The sequence below is a fragment of the Babylonia areolata genome, chromosome 18 (assembly GCF_041734735.1).
Source record: "Babylonia areolata isolate BAREFJ2019XMU chromosome 18, ASM4173473v1, whole genome shotgun sequence".
Classification (NCBI taxonomy): domain Eukaryota; kingdom Metazoa; phylum Mollusca; class Gastropoda; order Neogastropoda; family Buccinidae; genus Babylonia; species Babylonia areolata.
In genome coordinates, this window is record NC_134893.1 from 44,790,330 (window position 1) to 44,813,491 (window position 23,162).

The window sequence follows — 23,162 nt, forward strand, 5'->3', positions numbered from 1 at the left end:
TCATTTCAGCATTACTGCATCCAAATAGTTTTGTACAAATGCAAATTGCAAGATACAAGAGGAACACTAAATTATTAAGTAGTAAATTACATTCATGATCACTGCATCATCTTAAGTACAGGCGTTTATTTAAACCTACTTCCCTTTTTTTCTGGGGAGGAAACACTCAGTTACATGATCACTGTATCTACCTAACTACATACTTTTAAACCTACTTCCCAGTTTTCACTGGGGAAGGGGAGACCCCACAAAATTAGCTTTTACAGATGATCATGAATGTGATATATAGCAAAGAATTCTCATGAATTTCTTTGAAACAATCATCAAATATAAAATATATATATATATATATATATATATATATATATATATATATATATATATAAAGAAGATATTTCAGAACTTGCTCTGAATACCATTTCTCGAAGTCTAGGCTTAATGTGATTTCCAGCCAATATTTTTTGATTAAACATGCTCAATATCTCATGCAAAAAATGCTCACTATAAAAGATATTTTCAGAATGTTTTTATAAGAAACATAGCCATTCATCATGCCTATATACACAAAGCTTTCTTTTGTTTTTTAAGAGATGACTTGGCAGTTTCCTGCAAAATCTACTGAAGTAATTCCCACCAGCTAGAACTTCCAAATCTTTTGACACAAAGTGAAAAAACAACTTGTGTGATGAAAAACCAAACCATTAGGCATCCCATAAATCAATCAAACTGGGATTTAACTTTTTTTTTTAAACATGTGTTAAACAGTCATGCCTAAAATCTTGTGAAGTGATGAATGCAATTCTTCAAAGGCCTATTTTTTACAGGTGACTTCCCCTACTAACTCCCAATGGTTTCCTCCAGGGATATTTTCTGCTTCAGCAATATCATGTATGTGCAAACTGTAACATTTCAAACAAATCACAAAGGTTTTTTTCTCCACAATATGTATATATATTGTTTGACACATGATATGAGGCATATCTTTTATTATATTTGCAGAGACTGACTACAAACAAGCATTTGACTTTACACAAACAGGTATTCCTGTCCTGTTTTCATTATTCTAATTACATGTATGATGTAACATGCATCACTGCAGTGTTACATTTTACAATAAAAATGTTGAATGAATCACAGTCACTATGTGTGAACTACATGTTAAGTGAAAACTGCTAACAATACAGCACACTTGCAGGTTGCATTTAACTAAGCTACAAATTTCACATTTATAAGCCATTACATATGGACCACAACTGTCAACATTAAAAAGCAACAACAAAAAGAACACAAACATTGAATTAAATAGAATAGATATTTCAATTAACAAGTGCCTAAAAACTGAATAAGCAGAACAGTAATAATTACATGTGCACACATGCTTAATGTAAGCAATCCCCTTTGAAGTCAAATGTGCAATTTCACAACTTTTCACTTAATAAAATTATGTGGGAACAGAGGGATACAAAATATGTAAAATGGATGTAAAATATGTAAAATGGCAAACTACTGTAGAACAGTATCAGCAAAAAAGGATAAAATAATTACAAAACACAGTCTGCATTCCAATGAATGATGATTCTTGTCTGATACAAACTTCTCTTAATCCTTTCAAAGTTTCAACCGCTCAAATGTACGGATCAAAACAAAAATGAATGGCACCCTAAAAGAAAATGGCTCAAGCTGGAAATTCTAATAACTGAAGAACAAGTGGGAAGAGTGTGAGACGATATATAAGGTTACTTGTTTCTAATGCAGAGGAACAATAATCACCATTTCAAAATTTATTAAAAGAAATGAAATAGAAAATCACATAAATCACCTCCACCAATTCATACAGGCATTATCCGTTTCATTTCACGGAACTGATACACTCAATACAAATCATCAGAAAAAATATAGATCCGTCATAATACTGTACACACTTAACACTGTCTCAAGGAACAATATTATTTTGGCTGAATCTTAAACAACAACAAAATGCAAGTTATGACATTTAACATTTTTTGCTTATAGTCTGACAAACTGCACATGGTCATATCAGGACTGGCCAAATAAATACAAAATCCAAATGTGATAAAACAAAAACTCTGTCACAAACAAAAATCATCCTAGAACTGAAAATGATGGGGCAGATGACGGGGCAGAAGAAGAAAAAAAATGCAGAAAGTGGGGATGCTGTCTGTATTATGATCCCCAGCATCCCACAGGGGATCAATTCTATGTACATTTGTATACTGAGAACAGTGAGACTGGCAACACTGCGATAATGAACAAGGCATAATACAAAGCATGTGTGTGTGTGTGTGTGTGTGTGTATGTGTGTGTGCATGTGTGAGGGTTATGTAATAATATTTCTGCAGCAAACTGGTCTTTTGGAAGCAACTGCCATGATGGGGCATCAGCACAAAGGAGTATTTCAGACTAAAACTCACAACAGAGCTTGCTATTTACCATAAAACTCACAACAGAGCTTGCTATTTACCATACTTTTACCAGTAACATTACACACAAACATTTATATATATATGTACACACACACACACACACATACACACACACACACATATATACAGCAGGAAAAATAGAGCCCTGAATCCAAAGTTTCATTAAAGAAAGCATCATCTTTGATCGACCCTTCTCTGGCCAAAATATAGCATTTAGGATGTGGTTTCAATTTATAACTAAGATTAAAAAGGAGACAGTTGGACCTCACAACTGATCATTGTTATTGTTCAATCATGAAAAGCAACTGTCATCTCATACTTGCGTTTTCTACACTTTTCCTCAGGGCGTTTTATTTTGGCATGTTTACTGTGTGACTCCAAAACACAAATCAGGCCACAGTGTCAGCTACTGTGAGAAGAGGAGCATCATGAGGTCACTCCTGAAACTAAAAAGATTACAATCACCATCTGTCCAGAAAGCAACAAGTGATCGTGGTGAGGATCCGAACAGGCCACAACCAACTCTACACTCAAATGAACAAGGAAGATGTTCAGGTTGGCGCCCTCCCCAACCTGCTATGATCATCAAGATGACCAGACAGCTACCCATGTTCTTCAGAGGAGCCCTCTTCATCTAGCAGAATGACAGGCAGTATGATCAGATCCAACTCCAAAAGGGCCAAGCTCTATGGCAGCCAGCAGGACCTTGGCAAGACAAGTGATCTTAGCAGTGCTCTCTGCCTAGTGTTGAGGACATTCCTCAGTCTATGGCATTCCAAGGACTTAGGAAAATTCTAAAAGCTGAACAAACTCAGCGCTGTTAAAATTGATATAAATGAAACCCAGCAATGCAGAAAACAGTTTTATTCATCATGCAGATTGAATGTGCGACAGCAAATGCAAAGATAATTCCAAAACAGTTTCAAAATAAGAGTTGCTCTAAATCTGTTACCGCATTTTCAAAAACCATGCTTCAGAATATATATAAATATATATATATATATATATATATATATATATATATATATATATATATATATATATATATGCAATAATAATGCACAAAAAAATTATAATACAAGTGTTGCTTAACACTGTTGTAACATTGTCCATTAATTCCTAGTTGGGTGGCCTGGTGAATTTGGTCCAAATAGGAGTTTCGGGAGTTCAGTTGTTCCTGTTCTGGGTATACAATATACCAACTGATATGATTCATTCAGCACTCCCAAGAAAAAAGAAAAAAAAAGACACAAACATGTTCTGGAGACTACCAAATGAGCTGCTGACAACAGATACATGTACTGAATATTGTTATCAAGTGTAATGTTGATCATGTCAATCTCAATTTTTCATCCTGGGTGTCACAGTATCAGTCCAAGGTTTAGACAAGACAATAAAGGATTGACAGAAGGCAGCTGAATGAATAAGACCAATCAAAGCACATATTAAGCCAGTCAAACCAATGGCATTACAGTATAAAAAAAAAAAAAACTTAAAAAAGGTATAAAGAAAAAAATTTAAAGCTATATAAAATATGTATGCAAAGCCAAAAATCAGGAAGTTGACTCAAAATAAGCTGTAGTTTTACTTTTAACTGAAGCTTTCAATCGGGCAATTCACTGGAACTTCTTTCTAAAGAAAACAGAAGATCAGTCAGAATGCTCTCTCAATTATTTGCAGTTCTACTAAATGTAGAAAGTTCTACAAAATGTTAAAAATCTCCTTTAAATCAGAAGTTTTGCTCAAAATTACATTCACCTGTCCTTTCAGATATGACCCTGAGGGTGTACAATGAAAGGAAGAAACTTTCCTCCTGATGAGAAAAGCACTTTGGCTTCACAGGGGAACAGTCTCCATCCCCAAACACCACACAAAATGTCAAAATCTATATCATTTCAACACACCCCCTTCCAGATTTTCTATAGATGGTCACCAAGTTCAGAAACCAGTTTGCTTTTCATATATTCCTTGAACATAAGCACCTTGAATCCCCTGTTGTTCCAGATAACCTTGAGGCTGACTGTACGGTCCAAAGTCTGCCTGACCCTCCTCAGCTATCATGCGTTGTTCCAAATGACCTTGAGGCTGACCGTATGGTCCTCGAGGCTGACCATATAGTCCTTGCCGCTGACCGTATGGTCCAAATCCTGCCTGACCCTCCTTAGATATCATGCCTTGTTCCTGATGACTTTGAGGCTGACCGTATGGTCCTTGAGGCTGACCGAATGGTCCAGGCTCTACCTGCCCCTCCTTAGCTATCACACCTGGTTCCTGATGACTTTGAGGCTGACCGTACAGTCCTTGAGGCTGACCGAACGGTGCAAGTTCTACTTGACCCTCCTTAGCTATCATGCTTTGTTCCTGCTGACCATGAGGCTGGCCGTATGGTCCTTGAGGCTGACTGTTTGGTCGAAGTTCTGCCTGACCCTCCTTAGCTTTCATGCCTTGTTCCTGATGACCTTGAGGCGGACTATACAATCCTTGAGATTGACTGTATGATTCAAATTCTGCCTGACCCTCCTTTGCTATCATGCCTTGTTCCTGATGACACTGAGGCTGACCATATGGTCCTTGAGGCTGATTGTATGGTCTAAATTCTGCCTGCCCCTCCTTTGCTATCATGCCTTGTTCCTGATGACCTTGAGGCTGACCATATGGTCCTTGAGGCTGACCGTATGGTCTAAAATCTGCCCGACCCTCCTTTGCTATCATGCCTTGTTCCTGATAACCTTGCGGCTGACCATATGGTCCTTGAGGCTGACTGTATGGTCTAAATTCTGCCTGACCTTCCTTAGCTTTCATGCCTTGTTCCAGGTGACTTTGAGGCTGACTGTATGGTCCAAATTCTGCCTGACCCTGCTTAGCTTTCATGCCTTGTTCCCAATAACCTTGCGGCTGACCACACTGGTATGGTGCCAGTTCTGCATGACCCTCCTTAGCTATCATGCCTTGTTCCTGATGACCTTGAGTCTGAGTGTATGGTCCAAGTTCTGCATGACCCTGATTAGCTATCATGTTTTGTTCCGGATGACCTTGAGGATGACTATATAGTCCAATTTCTGCCCGACTCTCCTTAGCTATCATGCCTTGTTCCAGATGACTTTCAAGTTGACTGTATGGTCCAAGTTCTCCCTGACGCTCTTGAGCTATCTTGCCTTGTTCCTGATGACCTTGAGGCTGACCACATGGTCTAAGTTCTGCCCGACCCTCCCTAGCTATCATGCCTGATGAATTTTCACCTGTACTGGCACAGTTTGTGGGCAAGGCATCCCCCGGGACAACACTTGCTTCTTCACAATGAGCTTTCTGATTAGTTACAGCCTCTCCTGCTTCACTTAGAGTGGATTCAGATTCTCGCTCTTTATATGGAGTACTTCCACAAGTACCAATGTCTGCTTCTGCAGACTGCATGGTTGGACTAGTTTCACTTTCAGTATGTGTTTCTTGATACTGAAAGATTCTGTGGATTTCAGTGCTGGCTTCTACAGGCTGATTTGATTGAGATGTTTCACTAATGTCGACACTTTCTGCACTTCTGACTACAGGCTCCGGAGGAGGATCATGAGAGAAGGGTACCCTTGCCGATACAGTTTGATCAGTGTCAGATTGAGCTTGTTCCTGAGGCCTTGGTGCATTCTCTTCTACATCAACACAGTAAGTTTTAAGTTCTGATGAGTCAGGAGCAACAAGCAATGTCTCAGGTGAGCTGTTTAACAGTACCTCCTCAGATGAAACTCTGCATGAGGACACTGACTGCTTGCAGGCGTTTTCATTTCCCACATCCATGCCCGTGTCTGTGTTACTCAAAGTTGATTCTTTTCCATACACATTTGTGTCAGACTCAACTGTTGCAATGCCTCTTTCATTTTCAGTATCAGACTCAGCTGTTGCTCCACCTCTTACACTTTCAATCACTATTCTTGTATGAAAACCATCATCAAACGCATCTCCACATGAGGTGTCCATAGTCTGGCTTTCAACTAACCCTTCACTTTCAGGGTTCAAATGGGAGTACATGTCATCATTTGCAGATGACTGACAGCCTTGCTTGGAATAGTGTGAAACTGTCTCATATTCACTGGATTGACTGTGAGTATGATGACTTTCCAATGCATCAACATTCCCAACAGCTTCAGATTCATACTGAATTCCAGCCATCTCTTCATTATTTCCCCCAGAGCATGCATGGGATTCCAAAGAATCTGTATCAGAAAACAGGCCACCACACACCTGGCAGATAAAAAATGTAACTGATTCTTCATTCAGTTCATCTTCATTGGATACAGCAACTGCTCCTTCTGTCACACTTCCTTCATGTTGGTGATGGTATTCATTGTGCCTCCTGTAGCGTTCCAAATCAGTAAAAACAACATTACACTTTGTGCAGATTCTCATGGGCAAAGAATGAATGTTCATCATATGCCTCTTGATGGATAAGGGTGAGAAAAATTTTAAGCAAACTGTGCACTTGACAGGTTCAAGGTTACGGCTCTTGCGTTTCTTTTTTGTCTTCTTTGTGCCAGTATTTGTGGCTACAGGCTGTTCACAAATATGAAGGTTCATTTCATTTTCATCACTGAATATCACTTTACAGAATTTGCATGAAAAAATACTATCAGCTGACAGGACATCAAAAATGCTCAACCTGACCTTGTCTGTTGCCTCCATCACTTGTTCATGATGTGTGGATGTTTCTGGAATTTCTCCCACATTTTCAGTGTGCTCCTGCATATGTTTGGTCCATTCTCGAGCAATATGAAAGCCCATGTCACATATCATGCACCTGTAGCGACAAACTTGTTCTGCTGACAAAGAAGTAAAACTGCCTTCCATTGTGTCATCTTCCCCCCAATATAGCCGTAAGTTAGAGGGCAATGTACCTGGCTGTTTAGCAAGGAAGCATCTGTGGCTGTAGAGTTCACCAGAAGTCTCAAATCCAGAATTGCAACCTTGACACCAGTAGACAGACATTTCTGGGTGAGCTATTTTGATGTGGTGAAGTAATGCATCATTTTTTGTGAAATGTTTCTTGCAGGCTCGGCGTCTACACTGAAAGCCACTGGACTTTCCACCATGCCTACGCCGCTGATGTCTCGCAAGTGGCTGCCGTGCAGTGAAGCATACCTTGCATATTTCACACAAATAGAATTTCAACTCAGAGGGATAAGATTTTTCTGCTTGAGCAAGTTTCTGATGTGTCATATTGTACAAAATCACATCTTTTGACAGTTTATGATCTGCCTGCATATGACGAATCAAATTTTGTCTCCAGCTGAACACTTTCTCGCACATTGTACACTTGAATTCACCAATCCTTTTGTCTGAGTTGGTATTGCATACAGGTTGCTTTTGGGCTCGTTGCTTCAGACCACAAGTCTTCATGTGCATAGAAAGTTTTGTTCTGCTACCAAAAGTTTTCCTACATTTAAGACATTTTCTTCCTCCAAATCTCTGATCATCAAAATCTTTAGGATGTTCAGATTTCACATGCATACGCATAGTCTTACGTAACACAAAAGACTTCTCACAGACTGAACAAGACCAGGGTTTTCTCTTCTGAAAAGATAGCGAATTTGCTTTCAATGAAGTTTTCACATACACATGAGAATTTGTGTTCTGTATTGGCTTTGGTTTTGGTTTCAATATACCTTTTATGCTATTTTTGTGGTAGAGTCTTTGATGCCTGAACAAACTCCAGGTGTATAAAAAGAATTTGCCACATATGCCACATCTACATCGACCTTTGGATGCAGCAATTGCCTTGGGTTCACATGCCACTGGCACAGGTTCACTTTCAAGTGGCTTGGGTTCAACCCCATGAGCTGCTCTGACCTCCTCAGGAATTTTTCGTCTATGGCGAATTTTATAATGGACCTTCAGACCCTGAAGTGAGAACACTACTTTGCCACAGATCTGGCACTTCATTGAGTTCATGGATTTCACCCCTGGTGGTTCTAGTCCATGAAAACGGCGATAATGTGACACCAGTACTTTTCTTTTACTGTACGTCTTATTACACAGGTGACATGTTCTGGTAATTAATTCACCAGAAATGCTGGTTTCCTTGAGTTTCACCCCTGGTGGCTCCATTCTGTGGAAACGTTGATAATGTGACACCAGTACTTTTCTTTCACTGTAAGTCTTCTTACACAGGTGACATGTTCTGCTCATCTCCTCACCAGAATTGCTTGTTTCCACCTTGACAGCTGTTGATGGACATTTAGGTTTGGGTTGGGAAGAAGACACTGACGGTTTTGTGGGCAAGTCAGAAACATTCTTCACATTCTTCATACTTTCAGTTGATACAGCAACTGACAAAGACACACCATGCCGCAACTTGTAGTGTGATGCTAAACCTTGTCTATTGTGGAATACTTTGTGGCAAAATCTGCAGGACAGGAATTTTGTAACTATTGGTGTTGACGTTTTGTGAGCAACTTTCATGTGAACAGACAAATGCTTTGCTTGTTTGAACATCCTTCCACAAATGTTGCAATCAGTAACTGTTTTTGCATTCTTGTGAGCAACTCTCATGTGAATAGACAAAAGCCTTGCTTGTTTAAACCGCTTTCCACAGACTTGGCAAGCCATGACATTCTGAGAAACACCATGTGAAACAGTCATGTGTATCTGCATTTGTCTGGAGCTGCTGAATACTTGGCTGCATACAGTGCATGGAACTACAGTACCATCTTTATGAGTGAGAATGTGGTCGTCAAACACTGACATGTCATCATACTTCTGTTCACAGTATTTGCACCGCAGCAACATGCGACCATCGTGCATTATTTGAAGATGATCCAGCAAATCCACCTTCTGTACAAATGCCTTCTTGCAGATTCCACAAGAATACTGGTAAGAGTGATAAGGAATATGACGCAAAAGCAAAGAACGATACTGAAACGTTTCTTTGCACTTGTCACACTCAAACAATTGACCTTTCCCATAACTCTTTGCCTGTATGTTCTGCGCAAGTTCTTGGGAATGTGGTGAGCCAGGTATCCTGTGACGTCTAAGAGATGTGTGAAATGCAGCAGCATCCTCATCATCCTCATGTTTAAAAGGACCTGCACAGCACTGACCATCTTGGTGAGCCTTCAGCTGTCCAGGAAGAGCAAATGCTACTGGGCAACTGCTGCAGGCATAGGGCTTGGTCTGTGAATGCAGTCTAAACGAACGAGGACACTGAAGAGCCACATGGAATGCTGCCAGGCATTTCTTGCAGTCATAGGGTCTGGATGCAGTTTCCAGTGAAACCAAAGAAACAGTTGCCTGCAAAGAGAGTCATATGAAGTTTAATGAAGTTCAATGAATATATTCAATTGGAATTGTTGGATGCTGAAAAAATAAAAAATATTTTTTCAACCATGTATTATCAATCACTTGAAATAAAAGATTGTCAAAACAAAAGACATTTTGCTAAGCACTAGGGAAATGGATAAAAAATGTTTGCATACTGGTTATTAAGCTGAGACTGAGAGTTTGTCCAGTCCATGATCAAATAAAATTTCCAAACATTTTTGCAGACTGGTCATCAAGCTGAGGCCAGTCCATGATCAAATAAAATTTCCAAACATTTTTTGCAGACTGGTCATCAAGCTGAGGGTTTGTCCTAGTCAATGACCAAATAAAATGTTCAAGACAAACACTCAGCATACACTCCTATGTGACTGCCGATGTCAGGAATGCCACAGACAAACTAAGACATATCTGTGTATTGGGGACTCGAGATAAACGACATGAGCATAATGCCACTAAAACAGTGTGGAACATGGTGACAGCTAATGAAAAAAAAATATATATTGTGCTTAAACTATTAAACCCTTGCTTGTAAATCAACCAATTAATACAAGGTGTTGATGGCCATGCTAAAAAAAAATAATAATAATAATTTTTTTTTTTTAAATCTTGGAGGCACTGCCCATTGGTGTGATAAAACCTATAGTATTTCCAAAGAAAATAATTGCCTGTCAAAAGTGAAAATGATCCAAAATCGAAGAACATTAGAATTAAGCAAACCAAACTTTTTTTGGTGGTACACACTCACATTTCATGATTTTGTTCTGAATAAAGGCAGGCAGAATGAAGGGCTCAGCCAACAAAACTTCTACTGAAACTTAACTTTTTATCAGTATGATATCATAATATTATTAATAATAATGTTACTCTACATTGAATACATCCTTCAGACAATGTTTTGTGTTCAACTGCCATTCTAACAAATGGTAACAAATGTTTAGAATAATTTGCTACAAGATGTTTCCGCAGGAACAGTGAATACTTTTAAAAATCATCTTGACATTGATTTACAGAATTTCAATACAAAACTCATCTAGATATTTTATTTATGAACTGACAAACATTGCACACTCAATGTTTGAAAAATGCTCATATGTGGGGATGCTCTTTCTTCCCCACTTCAAACGGGCAAAAGGCCTTAGTTATCTTATCAGGCCAACATGCCTTGATATGATAATGTATAACAAGGAAGAAAGCCAAAGCAAAGAAAGGAAGAAACCCATAGCCTTCCATTCATGACTTGTACATGATTTGTTCTAAATTAACCACTCTAATAATGACAAATAACTGAGGGAAAAATTACAACAAAATTAAATCTTTCCATAGCTGTCAAGCGCTGAAATGTCACACAACCACACAGTGCTGGGCATTATTTTGGCTTGTGCTTCTTATCTACCAGGCGATTTTTGGTTGCTGAGGGTAATAAAGAATTCAGCCACTCAAACCACTGCAAGAAAAGTAAACATAACCCATACTGTTCTGGAAAGAAAATGAACAGACTGTCAATTTCTGATAGATACTTATTTGACATAACAATGAATGAACCACATAAATGTGAGATCAATTTCACATACTTTCTGAATATATATCACATGATAGATAGTTCACAAAAGCAGCTAAAAATAACCTAGAAAATGTAGGAAAAATAAAAACTAAATCTGCCACCTTAACCTACAGACATATTGTGTCATGAATTATATTCTGAATCTGAAGTTTAGCTATTCTATACATTTTCAGGCCATCATTCACTCACAGTATCTTGGCAACTATTATAGAAATGCAGTCAGCAAACTGTATCTTTTAGTTTAGTTGGGCTTTTTTAAATGGAAATCACACACACACACACCCAAAACACATTTACCAGTTGGCACACAGAGCAGGAGGGGACTGAGTGCTGTTCAGATAAAAATGTTTGCTGCATGTGACAGCTCCCTCTCTTTAAACAATGTCAGCATGTTTTGTTTTAATTCATGCTGGTCTGGTGATTGGTGCAACACACAAGATTGTTCCACACCCTTGATCAATCTCTCTCTCCCTCCCTGTCCCTACTGTTTATTGCAACATCTAGCTCTACAACTATTGGTAAACAGTTCTTGGCAAATCATCATTCTCTTTCATTCTCGTCAAGCGAACCATCTGACAAGATTTTGCCACCAAAAGCAATACCTTCATCATCTTCAATGATTTGTAAAGCTTGTGCAACATCTTTAGTGATAAAATAATTTATATTAGTTCTAGGATTTTTGCAACACGCTGCCGTTACAAACCAACAGAGCCAGGTGTGCTTTGTTGTCCGCCATTTTGAAAATTTCTGAAACAGCTACTGAAAATAACATCCAGTAAAAACTAATAACCAAACAGAGAAAGACTGGCTGTTGATCATCACAGATAATGAAAACTAGACATATAAAGGTTTCTGACTCAAGGCTATCTAAATATACATCAACTTTAAAATAAAACTGAACAATTCTAAAATAACACTGATGTATGCATATAATGATATTATGTGTGTGTGAAAGGGGCACTAAAGAGGTTAACTGGGAAGTGGGTAGCTTTTAATATTGATGAAAATACAGATAAAATAGGCTGCAAAACAAATCCATTGTTACTGTGTTGTACTAAAGAAATTCAAAAATCAAAACAAATGCATATCTTTTACTGACGGCCAGCCAGGGTATATTTTGCCATCTTTTTAGATGTTCACTTCTCATTATTATACCCACAATGATGCGAGATACAGACTTACACATTTTGAAATTATACTTTTGTCAACTGACCAACACTGTTAAAAACTAATCGATGGGGTAGAAACCAATCACTGTACTGTACAACAGTTCTGTGAAAATGGACTGAAATTACAGTACTCATTTAGTGGATTAGTGAAAACATCAAGCTCTTACTTATTTCCACATTCTCGCCCCCCCCCCCACCCCAAAACCCCCTCCCCTCCATCTTCCATTATGCCATATTGTGATCTCACCATGATCCACTGATCAGCTTTAAAGCCTCCCCTTGAACAACCAATAAACCACTGTATCACAATCACTGTATGTTTAGACCTTTTTTTTTTCTTTCTTTTTTTTAGAGTGAAGGTTGCATACATCATTACATGTATATGTTTCTTTTGTTGGGAACAAACTCTACCACAGTACCAGGTTTTCCCATTATATGGCGAGCTGTGATCTTGACCTCTGAACTGATCTTGTTAACATAGTGTCATGATGGCCAATCACAAAATTAACTTTGATGAAAAATGAATGCAAGACAGTTGTGCAATCAATCTTTCTTTCTTTCTTTTCCTTTTTTTTTTTTTTTTTTTTTTTTTGTGTGTGTGTGTGTGTGTGTGTGTGTGTGTGTGTGTGTGTGTGTGTGTGTGTGTGTGCCAAATAATCACCTTGATCTGACATCTCACCCAGTTTACCATATCACAAATTTAAGGACATGTCTGCAAAGGTCCTATTCATACATGATACTGCCTACCATCCTACTATTTTGGTTAAGATTATACATGGACAAAGGACACATAGATAACTGAGATCATGTGAATACAATGATTACATAACTACCTTGTTTACACACTTAGAACAAAAAACAAAACAAAGAAAAAAGGAGTGACAGTGGTATAAGCTTCAGCTTATGAGCACTTCAAAGTCTGATGGGAAGCCTGCCAAAGAAGTGTTTTCAGGGGTTGGAGAACTTGAGCACAATATTTCTTACAAACTTTAATTCTGAGTACCAGTCTTGTTGCAAAGTTTCTATGTTTGTTTTTTTTAGTTTGTCAAGTTAATAAGTAAATAAATGAAAGTAATACAGCATGACCTTAGTTCTACTAATAAAGACTAATTCTAGCATCCAAAACCTGAATCAAAGAATTAACTTCAACTATACGTATGTACCTGTTTGGGCCAAAGTCCCGAGCTTCCTGGACAAGGCATGTGGAGTGGAGACTGGGCTGTAAGCCCACAAATTCTCACAATCCCACAATTTTTCTCACCATGAGAGAAATCATGGGATTGCAAGAAGTGGTCATTCCCCTCCCACGTTTTCTCTCAATTGCGAGAAATTGTATGGGGTCACAATGCGTAACAAAGCGTGGGAAGTCCCTTTTATTTATTTATCAAAAATATGTATTTCCTTTGTCATTTGGATTTGGTATCTTGTCTTTTCCCAATGCAGATCTAAAAGAAATCAGAGAAAAAGAAACAAGAAATGTGGGCGACAACAACGACGATCTTAATAACAGTGGGGTTAGTGAAAACAACAACAATGGGCAGTGAATGTGATGGCACAGTACTGTTTTTGTTTTTTTTAAATGTGTGAATGCATACATGTGTATGTTAGTGAGTAACTCAGTGGGTGAATGAGTGGGTGAGTGAGTGTGCATGTGTGTGTGTTTCCTTTTGTGTGTTGACTTGGCTGGTTGATTTTTTGTTCTTTCACTCTGTTTTTAAAATAACACTTTCATGTTCTGAGTGTTTTTAAAATAATATTTTCATATTTTGAGTGTCTTCTGTGAAACTGATCATCTATTTTCAGTGCATAATATTTTCATATTTTGAGTGTCTTCTGTGAAACTGATCATCTATTTTCAGTGCAATCTTGCATGTGAAAGGATGCTGACACAGATGAATAAATGAGCAAGCATGAAATGAAGAACATGCTAAATAAATGTGACAGAGAACCTAAGGTTGCATCACAACAAACATCAGAACTATTTGGTCCAGTTTTCACGCTCACTTTCTGTGGGTAAATCATTGTGGAACCTTTTCTCTATCACATTTATGTAGAAAGTAAAATCATTTAATGTGATTCCCAACACGTATCCCTCGGGAAAGATTCAGTTCAAAGTCTTTTTCTATTCTATATCATATTGTATTATATATTATCATATCATATTTTATATATATAACATATTACATTATAATTCATATTATATTATTATATCATATCATATTTCCATCTGAGTTATACACATTGCCCTAATTTCCTTGTTTGCTATTGATTACAATGTTGAATTTGAGGTCGATGCATTGCAGTGATCCATCTTATGTGAAATACAATAAATAGACGTGTTTCAGTGCCATCACTGTTGATGTCTTCGCTAATGCCACTGTCATTATCATGTTCATCGTTGTCATCACTCTCCTTTTTCTCTTTTCTTTTCTTCTCTCTCATTTTCTCTGAGATATACATTGGGAGTAAACATGAAACCAACTCTGATGATAAAGGAAATAATTTTGATAAAAATATGGGGGACATCCCACACTTTCTCACACATTGTGAGGAGGGGAACGACCACACTTTTTCGCAATCCCACGATTTCTCTCACTTTCAAACTCAAAGCTAACAGGGGCTATGATAGGGATGAGGACAAAACATAGTTTCCACTCTTCATATGTGGAAACTGTATATAAACATACTGATAATCATAATGGTCCAAACCTATACACTATAAGTCTGCTGTTTAAAAAGAAAGAAAAAAAAACGCATACCCCTTTACCTTACTTTACGAGTATGGTAAGACTGACCTATATTTAACCTGTCAAGTCAATGCACAAACTGTCAAGTCTTCAGAGCTTACCAAATGCATTGCATAGTTAGTGCACTGCTGTGTACTGTTAATTCAAGTTGTAAAAAAAAAAATGGGGTGTGGGGGGGGGGGGGAGGTGGGGATGTGGGGGGGTGCACATGCACATGTACAAGGAATGAAGATTATCTATGGAATCATCGAAAATTCCAAAAAGCAACAATGAAGCTGGGAATACCAACAGTTATAACTTTCACTGCAGATCATGGTTCCAAATTCTATTTGTTCCAGATTCTTCTCTTGGGTCGTTTAGCATTTGGATGCTAGCTTGCTCATTTATTTCTTCAACCAACCTGAAGACCCCGGTAACTCTAACAATTTGATTTGATAACATAGTCTTGGAGCTGGTTGTTACATGCATCATTACATTTGGTTGGTACAAATATGATATCAAATACCATTTTGCTAGAGTTCTTTAAAATACCATGATTGTACTTTCTCATCTGATCAAAATTTGTTCACTGAGGGCATATACACCAATGCAGCACCCTCAACTGTTAAGAGTGATTTTGTCCAGTCACAGTTTTTAAACTGACATTGAAACAAACTATGCCAAACTGCAGTCTTTCTTTTTCAGTCATTCCACATTAAATCTCATACTAACCTTGCCACAGTACTTTTTGGTGACTGGAGCAGCAGCATCAACATCAAAGCGCAGCTTTTTGGGTGGTGGCAGATCCTGTAAACTTGACTCAGACACCTGTCGTCGATTGGCCATTTTCCAATTCTCCTTGTAAAGAGGGGAAGCTGGTCTTGACAGTTCTGAAGTCCCATAAGCAGACATTTCATCAGATTGCACACTTGCTGTTGAATTTCTTCTTTCTCTTGGATCATCACTCATAATGTTTTCAGGATAAATATATTTATTGTCCCTGCTCACAGAAGACAACTGTCTCATTTTCGAAGAAGAAAATGGTTTTCTTGGTTTACAAGGTAGTTTTGGCTTGGCAGGAAACATCACATTGGTGCTTATTTCAGCTTGACAACTTGCTGAATGTTCAACTGACAAACCTTTGTTCTTGGTGAAGAAGGATGACCACTTCTTCTTTGGATGAAAACCTTGTTTCCGATGCTTTGGTGGCAGTTTTGGATGAAAGGGAAAGGCAATTTTGTCTGTCACTGTTTGATTCTCATTTGTAAATTTGCACTGTTTGGAAAATGGTCCAACTGAAACTGATGATGATGAAAGTTTTCTCTTCTTCACTGAAGGTGGAGTATGAAGTGGTGTTGCCTGAAGAGGAAATTCTGTCTCGTCTGACACAGACTGGTCTTCACTTAAAATCTTTTCTTCAGAGGACTCTCTGGTTACAGTTGATGAAGGCTGTTTTTTTGCCACCACGGGCTCTCTTGATCCTTCAAACTGAGAATCCCATGCCCGGGATGCATTCAGTCTTGGTGAAGAATTTATCTCAGTCAAGTGATCTTCCTCTTCTTGCAAATGACTGGCATAATGCTCACTATACAAGTTCAGATCTGTGAAGGTAATTTTGCACTTTGTACAATTTTTCATAGGTAAATTGTGCACTGTTTTCAGATGAGACCTTAGACAATAGGTCTTAACCACCACCCCGCATTCTGGACAGGCAATTCTATCTCCGCTTCTTTCATGACATGGAAACATTTTTTTACCTACTTGAGATGTGAAACTGGACGGCACTGCTTGATTCAGACTTCTAAAAGCGAAAGATTTGGGTGTTTTCTGGGCAACTTTTTTTGCAGGTGGCTTCATCAAAACTCTGGATAAACTGCTGAATTTGGCATGTGAAGATTCTTTACCCAGGTACTTTCTGGGACCAAATTTTACCTGCAAACATTTTCCAGTCTTTGCTCTTCCTGGATTGTTTTTTGCACTCAGACTGCTTGCTGATGGTTTTGACTGTTTTGATGTGGATTTTTTTGCAACATTTAATACAACTCTGCGGACTTCCTGTGGGGGATCTGATGACACCAATGGAATGTTGTGGAATGAATGCTGAGATGTGGACTTTTTTGCAGAAAAGGTTGACCCACTTTTTTTAGGAGTGGTTGATTTCTTTGCAACAGCAATTTTTTTGGGGACATCTGACTTCTTTGGAGCATCTGTGCATGAACTGGACATTGTAGTGTAACTCAACAATGTTGACAGAAGAGTTTGTTGTTGATTAATGGGTACACTTTTAATCTGGGTTTGACCTAACAGTTTTCCATCATATGGGGTGTCCACATCAACTTCTTCATTATCGCTCACACTATCATGTCCACGTCGATGTGTTGAACGACCACTGGAGGAAGGTGCAGATGCACCACTGGTGGAAGGTGCAGATGCACCACTGGTGGAAAGTGCACCACTGGTGGAAGGTGCAGATGCACTTCCCTGTATGCCTGATGACTTCAAGTTTCTTGTTGTATTCCCTGATTCAAGTCCATTAACAGGTGGCTGCCATGGTAGCTGAATGCTTTGTTCCCCAGTATCCAAAGGAACTGGACAATGAGCACCATTTCCAGACTGAACAGTATCTTCATCTTCTTCAACTGCTCCGTCAATGTCCAGGTACACTTCGAACTCTGGCACTTCCATGTTCACAGAAATTTCCTATACCTATTAAACTTTTTACTTTTCTTCATTTTTATGAACTTTTCATGCCAGCAGGATTTTCCATCACTATCTCCATGTTGTTTTCAGTTTCACCACTATAAAACACCATTTCATTCCACTTTGGTTGCATTTACGAATCCTTTCTCTGTCTGACCTGATGCATCTGCAACAAAACAATTTTTCATTTTCTTTCAATGGCTTTTGTTATAATATATCCTATCCAAAGTATATGGCATAGGCTGCACACCTGTTCTAATTAAAACAACAAAATTCCCTAACACAACACCAAAACCAAACTGAGGTCATACAGCCACTGCAGACCTGTTAGGAATGTACAGGCTGAAGCCTGTGAAAGAGAAAGACAAAAGGGACACGGAGGTAGGTCTGTTTGTTTGATTAATTTTGTTTGTGTGTGTAGAAGGGGGGTGGGGGGGGGCATGTTTGTTTGGGGTTGTTGTTTTTTTGTTTGTTTTTTTTATAATCAATAAACCTCTTTCTTGGCTCTGGTACTAATATGTAATCTAAAAAATAAAAAAAACACCTGGAAAAGAAAGGACAAAAAGAGAATTGCCAACAAACTTTTATAACAGACTTCCCTCTCCTCCAGATTTTTTTTCTTTTTTTAACTAACCATTTTTCAATAAATATGTGATGATCTTTTTATATATCACAAATCAGGTCATGTTTCATAGGCTTTTTTTGTTTTTGTTTTTATTCTTGTGCACAAGTTACTATCATCCAACACAGTCATTCATCTAGTTAATAAAACCCCAAAATAAGAGTGGTTATAAACTATAGCATTTGGTCTGTTAGCATGTGATCAGCCATACTGCATACATATTTTCTTATGCAATCAAACATAAAACTGATACACCAACTGACTAGGTCCCATCTTTCTACATATCAGGAAATTTGAAGTGGATTTGTTGCTATATTGCATACATAATTACAATTTTGAAGCAAAGGCCAGTTCAATGATAACCAAAATGTGAGTAGTGCATCAGAGATTCATTGAATTCTTGAAGCAAAATACTGTGTGATGTAGCAGTCTGTCATGAGCAGGCAAGAGGTGCTAAGGGATTTGCCAGCACACACACACACAGCCTTGACCAGCCCACGTCCTTTTACATTTATTGCTACTGAGTACAAAGTCTATGTAGAACAAGCTGGATACCAAAAATGATATCACACAATGACATCTGTACCCAGACAAATCCTTAAGCCTTTCGCTTTCGACAGCAGATTATCAGTGGTTCAGGGGAAGCTGCATTATAAACAGTCCAGCAGTCATTTGAATATGCTTACTTCTTTGAAAATGGCAACTACCTTGATGCGGGTTAAAAGCAATATCTCAGCAAGTTTTTTTATCTATTTTGATGCGTTTTTTTTGCGTTTTGTAAAGCAAACCGTTATTGAGCATGTCAACATGGCTGCCAGGACAAATGGCACAGAAGCGGTGGCTAGATTTTTGTTTGATTTTCCACAGAACGTTGTCAACAGCAACTACGAAAACATGATAGCAAATGAAAGTAATGTTGCTGTTGATCAACTTAAGTGATTCTGGTAATCCTGATGATGATTACATGCAACAAGGTACGGGAAGTGGGCATAGAAAAACCCAATATTTAAGCTTGAAACCTTCATTTCAATGGGTTTTTTTTTTTTTTTTACTATGAAACTCTCCAGATGAAAGCTTCAAATGGAAATGTTTATAAATTATAGTGAGCATTTTTGTTGTATTATTGTTTTATAATGTTTGTGGGTGTGAGAGTGGAAGGGTGTGCATGTGAGTGTTACACATTCTGTTTATCCTTACAACAACAAAACAGTGGAGGAAAACTACATAACTACTCTTGGTTGCTGTGTCTAATACATTTGCTAATATTTTAGCACTGTTTCCACCCATTTGTTTTAAAAGAACTTTTATTTTCTTCATTTTCCCCAAAAATATTTTGTGTACTTTTCCCCTTCAAATCTGAGTTATTTTCCCCTGATTGGGAGTTATCTCATCCTGTCAACACTAAACTTATGATACTTACATTCTCCATTCATTTTCCTTCAAGAAAAAAATATACTTTTACATACTTCTGTGTTGTTGTTTTTTGTGTTTTTGTGTTTTTTAATCACTTTTTTTTAGGTTTGTGATTATTTTTCTAAAATCACAAATAGTTCTGGAAATCAAAGGGTTAAGCAATGCAAAGTAAAAAAAAAAAAACATGTTTATGCCACTTACTGACTTTGAAAAGGCCTTTGAGACAGCATTCAGATATACCCAATCCTGTGAAACTATGTGGAAGGCATTTCCAGCAAGATTGTCATCATGTTCTTGTATAAAAACTGTCACAAGTGATTTTGTCATAATGATCTTGGACAAAAACTGTCAGAAGTGATATACTGAACTACTCTGACAGACCCTTTGGACATCAAGACCACAAATCGTAAAAAAAACATGTTATTGCCCTTCCTTCTCTCATTTTGCATTGGCTGGATCATGAAAAATGTGATTAAGTCAGGAAGAAGGGAATCTGGCACACTTTAAAGAAGGATCTTGACTGCTGACCACATCAGCCTTTTTCCCAAATCATGCAGACTCCTATATATTCAGATCAGTCTTTATTACTTTTATTCTGATATCATAAGTCAATGAATTCACAAAGTAACTTAAGTTCTGTTTGGATCTCATCCACAAAGCAAACACAAAAAAATCACAAGAAAAGCATTTTGAACACAACAGTGTCAAAGAACAACTAAAACCAACAAATTTACTTGGAATAGCTGGACACATACAACAGCAGCTGTGCCTTTACACACAATTATAATGGAGGCATGCTATCTCAGAAACAAGTTACAGCCATTTCATTGTAACACTGTAGGGTTAAAGAAAGGGAAAGAAAGATCAAACAACAGAAATAGTCTGTCCTTGGATTAAATCCTGTGATCAACAATCAGATGTTAACAGAGACTAAAACTGGAATAGAAGTGGAGACATTTTCAGCACCTATCCAAAGATACTTAAGAATCATGCTTTTTTTTGCTTTTTTTTTTTTTTTAACAAATAAATGGTTCACAATTGCATTAACTCTTAATTCTAAATTCAATCCTTAATAATACTGCTGGAATGAAGTAGACTTTTTTTCTTTTTCTTTTTTTAATAATCATAAGATCCAATAAAATGGACTTCTTGCCTTCAGCCATACTGGTTAATTTTTCAACTGAAATTGTAGCAAACCATGTTTCCAAATTCTCTGACCTCCAGCTAGTCAATGTTTACATTAGGCTGAACACCATCTAAATCTTACAAACAGGAGAAAATATCAAAATCTGAGCTTTAAACTATCTAAAGTCTTATTCTGAAAACCATGTAGCTGAACAAGAAATTATTGGATCTTAACCATTTTAAAAACTTAGATCTAAAAGTATGTTTCATAATTTGTCCATTTCCCCCAGTTATTTTGAAAAACACTGTAAATGATTTTGATTAAACACAAGCATCAAGTGATCAACAGCCTTCTCAAAAAACCATGTCCTGGAGTTATAACAATTTAAAGCCATGAACAGAGCATTTTTGTGTTGTTGTTGTAGTCATTGTTTTGCTTTTCGTTGTTTGGGGTTTTTTTTGGGGGGAAGGGGTGTGACAGAGAGACAGTGGTGTGAGGTTTGGCAGGATCATCAATTACAATGAAAATATCTTCATAAAAATGGAATCTATCAGTATCAAGTGGTGTATGGTTATTTGTGTGTGCTTTGTACACATGCATGTAAAATCATCACTGGAGCACACAAACGTGCTTTAACTTTTCAAGCAGTTTGCAAAAAACTGGTCTTTGTCACTGCCACAAAGGAAAACAAAATAAATCCAAAGTGACCAGTGCAAGATTCCTTCCTTTTTCTATCATAAGTATGGAAAAAAATTAAAGCACTTGTAAATGCCTGTGTATTTGAATAAAAAGACATGTTTAAAAGGCACAAAAAAGAAAGAACACAGATTTCCCTCGCTTAGGATCTAATCAGAATGTGATGTTTTTATCAGATTAGATCTAAAAATGTAGTTTAATCTTTATTAATGTCAGTTTGATGACCCAGCCCAAAACACCTTTTTTTATGCGACATCTTTAACTTAATCAAGAATTAAATGTACTTGGTGGATGATAGTTTTGATACATATGGAGCTTTCTGAATAACAGATCATATTAACCTTTCCTAATCTTTCTTGGAATTCTTCCCCTTATGACATCTGACAAAATTCTTGAGATTTGAGACAGATTCAATTACATTTCAATTGTCCTGTTCTCAATCTTGTTGTCGTGTATAATATTTGGCTTTTTCTTTTTTTTCTTTTCTTTTTTTTACTTGACTGTTTACTCTTTGCGAAAGTAATGTTTCATATTCAAACCCAAAAGCAGGGTTATGACCTCACAATCGCTACTTCATACTTGGAACCCTTCGTCGGGTTCATGGTTTTACAGTGGATTGTATCAGTTGTTCCAGGCTGTTAACACCAACGACGCTTCTAAATTAGTATTTAAAAAATATTACTTAAATCATTAAGTCATGGGAAGCACTCCTCACTAAGTTTTTACTTCAGCTGCAAGCCCATTATGGATGCAGCTGTCTCGTTACTGTACGGCTCCAGCAGTAGTTTCAGGGATCTGATACAGTCAAGTACCAGAATCCGTAATCCGTAATCCTTTTCAATAACATTGCATATAAATAAATCATGCCAAAATCCATCAGAACCATATAGGATCGAAATAAAACAAATCAGGCTCTCGATGATGTTTCCGGATAGTAATTCAGCACTTTTTTTCCCCCCCAAGATCCGCCATGGTAACAGCAGCCATCGCACTTCCTTGTGCCTTCTTCTCTACCCGAAAAGCGATTACCTCGAGCTAAAAACAAAGGAAATAATCCTTAATTCTGATGTCCTTGTTTCTTTGAAGTTCACCGAATGACAACAAAAACATTTAAAGAGCAAATCAAGAATAAACATACAATCAAGTCACCTTCGTAACCGCACTCCTGTCTGCTCTTTGTATGGAACTGGCTTGCCCAGTGTCGTTGGCCTGCGTTGTTTTCGCACACTGTTTGCGAATGCGCGGCGCGGAATGTAGGCCAGCCATTTGATCTCTCTGTCTCAGTTCTGATCCGTTTCTGGATAAAACTACTATTTTGTGTTTTGTTCATGTAGTTATTCTGTCAAAAGTATGTACACTCTTCAGCCTTGTTTGTGCAAAAATAAAATATTAATGATATGCGC

The 23,162-nt window shown here is 37.7% G+C and overlaps 1 protein-coding gene across 2 annotated transcripts; it reads right to left on the bottom strand.

Annotated features, from left to right (window-relative positions):
- Positions 1–3,456: 3,456 nt before the first annotated feature.
- On the bottom strand, positions 3,457–23,104 carry LOC143292818 (uncharacterized). 2 transcript variants are annotated; one of them, XM_076603416.1, is made up of 3 exons: positions 22,909–23,104; positions 15,935–18,068; positions 3,457–9,716 (listed from the first exon to the last, which is right to left on the bottom strand). In XM_076603416.1, exons 2-3 carry the CDS (start codon positions 17,885–17,887, stop codon positions 4,383–4,385), a joined length of 7,287 nt encoding a protein of 2,428 aa, XP_076459531.1. In that variant the 5' UTR covers positions 17,888–18,068; positions 22,909–23,104; the 3' UTR covers positions 3,457–4,382. The 2 variants fall into 2 exon arrangements, with proteins under 2 accessions (XP_076459531.1, XP_076459532.1); XM_076603417.1 differs by having other exon boundaries at positions 22,898–22,953.
- Between the last annotated feature and the right edge of the window lie 58 nt (positions 23,105–23,162).